We start from the raw sequence: 3,952 nt of genomic DNA, 5'->3' as shown, positions 1-3,952 counted from the left end.
TCTGAATTGGTCCATCTGTAGCCCAGTGGGCCGGTCTGAATTGGTCCATCTGTAGCCCAGTGGGCCGGTCTGAATTGGTCCATCTGTAGCCCAGTGGGCCGGTCTGAATTGGTCCATCTGTAGCCCAGTGGGCCGGTCTGAATTGGTCCATCTGTAGCCCAGTGGGCCGGTCTGAATTGGTCCATCTGTAGCCCAGTGGGCCGGTCTGAATTGGTCCATCTGTAGCCCAGTGGGCCGGTCTGAATTGGTGTTATTGCACAAAATTATCTTTATTTTGGCTAATAATCGGGGTGGCCTCTTGGAAAGAAATTGGCCAGTGTGTTAGAAATGCCCAGGCCGGATTCTGGTCCCAGTCCGTCCCTGCATCACATCTGTAGCAGCCTTGTAGATCACAGTGAATACGAATACAGGGGACAGGTGGGGACTTGATCCCTGATCAGCAATCCTTCTCCTCTAGACAAGTAGGAGGGGTTCAGAGAGAAAGGTGTCCAAAATGACATCCTATTCACCCTTTATTATAACCAGTGTGGGCCAAAGTAGTGCACTATAATATACTTTGGCCCACACTTGTAGGGAAAAAAATGCTATCTAGAACCTAAAAGGGTTCTTCGGCTGTCCCCATATACCAGAATTCTTTGAAGAACTCTTTTTGGTTGCAGGTAGAACTCCTTTGGTTCCAGGTAGAACCATTTTGTGTTGCATGTAGAACCCTTTCTACAGAGGGTTCTTACATGGAACCAAAAAGGGATCTCCTATGGGGACAGCCGAAGAACCTTTTGGAACTTTTTCTCTAAGAGTGCAGAGACCTATGGGCCCTGGTTAAAATAGTACACTATATAGGGAATGTGGGGTCATTTGGGACATAAGCTAAGTGAATTAGCTGCTCTTACATAACCACAGTTTGAGAAAGTGGTCAGATGCATAAAGGGAGTGCACACACACACACACACACACACACACACACACACACACACACACACACACAGAGAGAGAGAGAGAGAGAGATTGTTTATTTATGTATTTGTACTACACACAATTCCCCAGGCCTCGCTCTTCCCTGAACCCTGGTTGTCATGGAAACTGTAGAGTTCCCTTGGCCTGCTCGAGCCAACTGGCATCGAGAGCTTTGCGTGCAGCGAGGGAGAACACTGAGAGTGAGAATTATTTAGAGCTTCAATTTATTTTTTCCTAATTATTTCGTTTTTGTTGAAGAAATTGTTTATGATAATGTTGACCAACTTGTTGATTCGCGCTAGTGCTAATTCTTGATTCAATGTCCTCACGCACCCGCACCTTCACTGTGTATCATAAATAGCCTAGATGCGAAACAACAACGAAACTATGGGCTACTATCTCATAGTCAAATACATTTCAAATAAATCGCAAAAGATTCAAATATCAACATTTGAATAGTTCATGAAAGTTAGCCCAGCCTACGTCACCTTTCCACCTGGCGGCTGAGCCGTTGATGCTCCTAGATGTTTCCACTTCCCAGTAACAGCACTTAGAGTTGACCGGGGCAGCTCTAGCAGTGGAGACATTTGACGAACTGAACTGTTGGAAATGTGGTGCTAGGTTGAAAGTCACTGAGCTCTTCAGTAAGGCCATTCTAGTGCCAGTGTTTGTCTATGGAGATTGCACGGCTGTGTGATGGGTGTGGCTGAAATAGCCGAATCCACTCATTTGAAGGGGTGTCCACATACTTTTGACCATGCCGTGTATAACAGAAAGACTTCAACGCGCGTTATAAAATAATAATTCTAGTGAATAAAGTTTGTTATAAAATAGTAATTCTAGTGAATAAAGTTTGATTTAAAATAAGGAGTAAAATGACAAGAGGGGATTCAGTGTCGCCATGAAGCAATGAATACACCATTATTTGTGATATATCCTAGCAATGAATACACCATTATTTGTGATATATCCTAGCAATGAATACACCATTATTTGTGATATATCCTAGCAATAAATACACCATTATTTGTGATATATCCTAGCAATAAATACACCATTATTTGTGATATATCCTAACAATAAACAATACAATGAATGACGAAAATGTTTTACAGACCTACTCGAAAATTTGAAGTTTATTAACTTTATAAAAAATATTTAAAAAATGTTTGTTGAAAATGTAAGTTATTTTTATGAAAATACCTCTAAGATCGTTTTTATTAAAGCAGAAGCAGGTAACCCAGGTCCAGGTAGGCTTGAAAATAACATTTTTTTTTTGTTGTAAAAAAAACAAAACATTATACGATAAAATGGTAAAAGATCAAAAATACAAAGTAGATATGATAAAATTATGAATCATAAAAAGTTGATCTGATAAAAAGATAATAGCCTAAATTGTATTTACCCAGAACCAGACAGAGCAGGTCCAGACCGACCAGTAGTTTCCGTTTGGACAGAGCCGGTCCCGTTATCTCCACCAGTTTCTGCCCAGACCCGTTATCTTTCTCTTGGCCTCTGGTACCCACGTTGCTCTCCGGTAGTTTGAGTTGCAGGTCCGTGTTCGGGACGGGCGCAACTCCAGGGCTGTGCCGGGAATATTTCTCCAACATCTTCTTGTTTTATCCAGTTAGTGGTTAAACGTTTAATTCAATATTGACCGTTGTTCAAACTAAGAAAGATGAGTGACATAGACCTACAACTGTATTTCAGCTAGATATAATTTCGATAGCAACAAGTTGGGCTGTGATAGAGACCTGTGGCGAACTTGGAAGTCTTGAAAAATATAATTCATCCAAACAGTTTAGAGTTGTCAAAGTGGAAAATCAAATTCATTCAAGCCTCGTGAGTCGAACATCCCCAAATGATTTTGAAAGACGTTTTTGTTACTGATTTTATTTCCAAACGCATTTCTATAAAACTCGCCCTGACATGCTCAGTGCGTCGATCCGTCACAATTACAGCCGCAGTCAACCGGTAGTTGTGAAACGTTCAGGGATGAGACATTACGGGGATGGGCGTTGCGGCGGTAGACCGTCTCATTTGTCTTCTATCTTTCTTTATCTCTCAACTTTACAGTCCTAATAATGAACATACAGTATGTTTTGGTTCCCTCATTCCCACCCCATATGTTATTCTCTCTCTCGCTCTCTCTCTCCGTCCTCTTATCAAGAAAAAATCAATAAAAACCAGCGCGTTTTTGAGAAACTTGTTTTGGTTCACTCATTCCCACCCCATAGGCTATTCTCTCTCGCTCTCTCTCTTTCTCCCTCCCTCTCTCTCTCTCTCTCAGTCCTCTGGTGAGAAACTTGTTCTCTCACCAAACAAACGGATCCGTCAGAGGTATGAGCACTTGTTCTCACCGTGGAGAGCGGGCCAGTACACGTTTTATGTGTCTGTGTGTGAAAGAGAGAGAGAATAATGATTTTGGTTGTAAATCTCACTGTTTGATTAATGCTGTGTCAGCAACGCCTGCCTGTGGCTCCTGTACACTCAGGTGTATGTGTCATGTGGTGGTTAGGTGAGAGGAGATGACATCAGATCTCCCTCAGACAGGATGTGGTAGAGATACTCTTAATGATCGGCTATGAAAAGCCAACTGACATTTACTCCTGAGGTGCTGACTTGCTGCACCCTCGACAACTACTGTGATTATTATTATTTGACCATGCTGGTCATTTATGAACATTTGAACATCTTGGCCATGTTCTGTTATAATCTCCACCCGGCACAGCCAGAAGAGGACAGGCCACCCCTCATAGCCTGGCTCCTCTCTAGGTTTCTTCCTAGGTTTTGGCCTTTCTAGGGATTTTTTCCTAGCCACAGTGCTTCTACACCTGCATTGCTTGCTGTTTGGGGTTTTAGCCTGGGTTTCTGTACAGCACTTTGAGATATCAGCTGATGTACGAAGGGCTATATAAATACATTTGACTTGATTTGATGTCTGAAACACAACAATGACAGAGAAAATCAAATCAAATTGTATTTGTCACATACACAT

The 3,952-nt window shown here is 42.1% G+C and overlaps 1 protein-coding gene across 1 annotated transcript in view; it reads right to left on the bottom strand.

Annotated features, from left to right (window-relative positions):
• LOC110512914 (phospholipid phosphatase 3-like) overlaps positions 1–3,132 on the bottom strand; it is an 11,082-nt gene extending 7,950 nt beyond the window's left edge. The window contains exon 1 of the mRNA XM_036939957.1: positions 2,360–3,132. Within this exon, the coding sequence (XP_036795852.1) occupies positions 2,360–2,564 (205 nt within the window). The 5' untranslated portion in view covers positions 2,565–3,132. The remainder of the gene's footprint in view (positions 1–2,359) is intronic.
• Positions 3,133–3,952: the final 820 nt, after the last annotated feature.

This window comes from Oncorhynchus mykiss, chromosome 13 (assembly GCF_013265735.2).
Source record: "Oncorhynchus mykiss isolate Arlee chromosome 13, USDA_OmykA_1.1, whole genome shotgun sequence".
Classification (NCBI taxonomy): domain Eukaryota; kingdom Metazoa; phylum Chordata; class Actinopteri; order Salmoniformes; family Salmonidae; genus Oncorhynchus; species Oncorhynchus mykiss.
The sequence above is the reverse complement of the archived record's forward strand: the minus strand, read 5'-3'. Positions and strand labels throughout refer to the sequence as shown.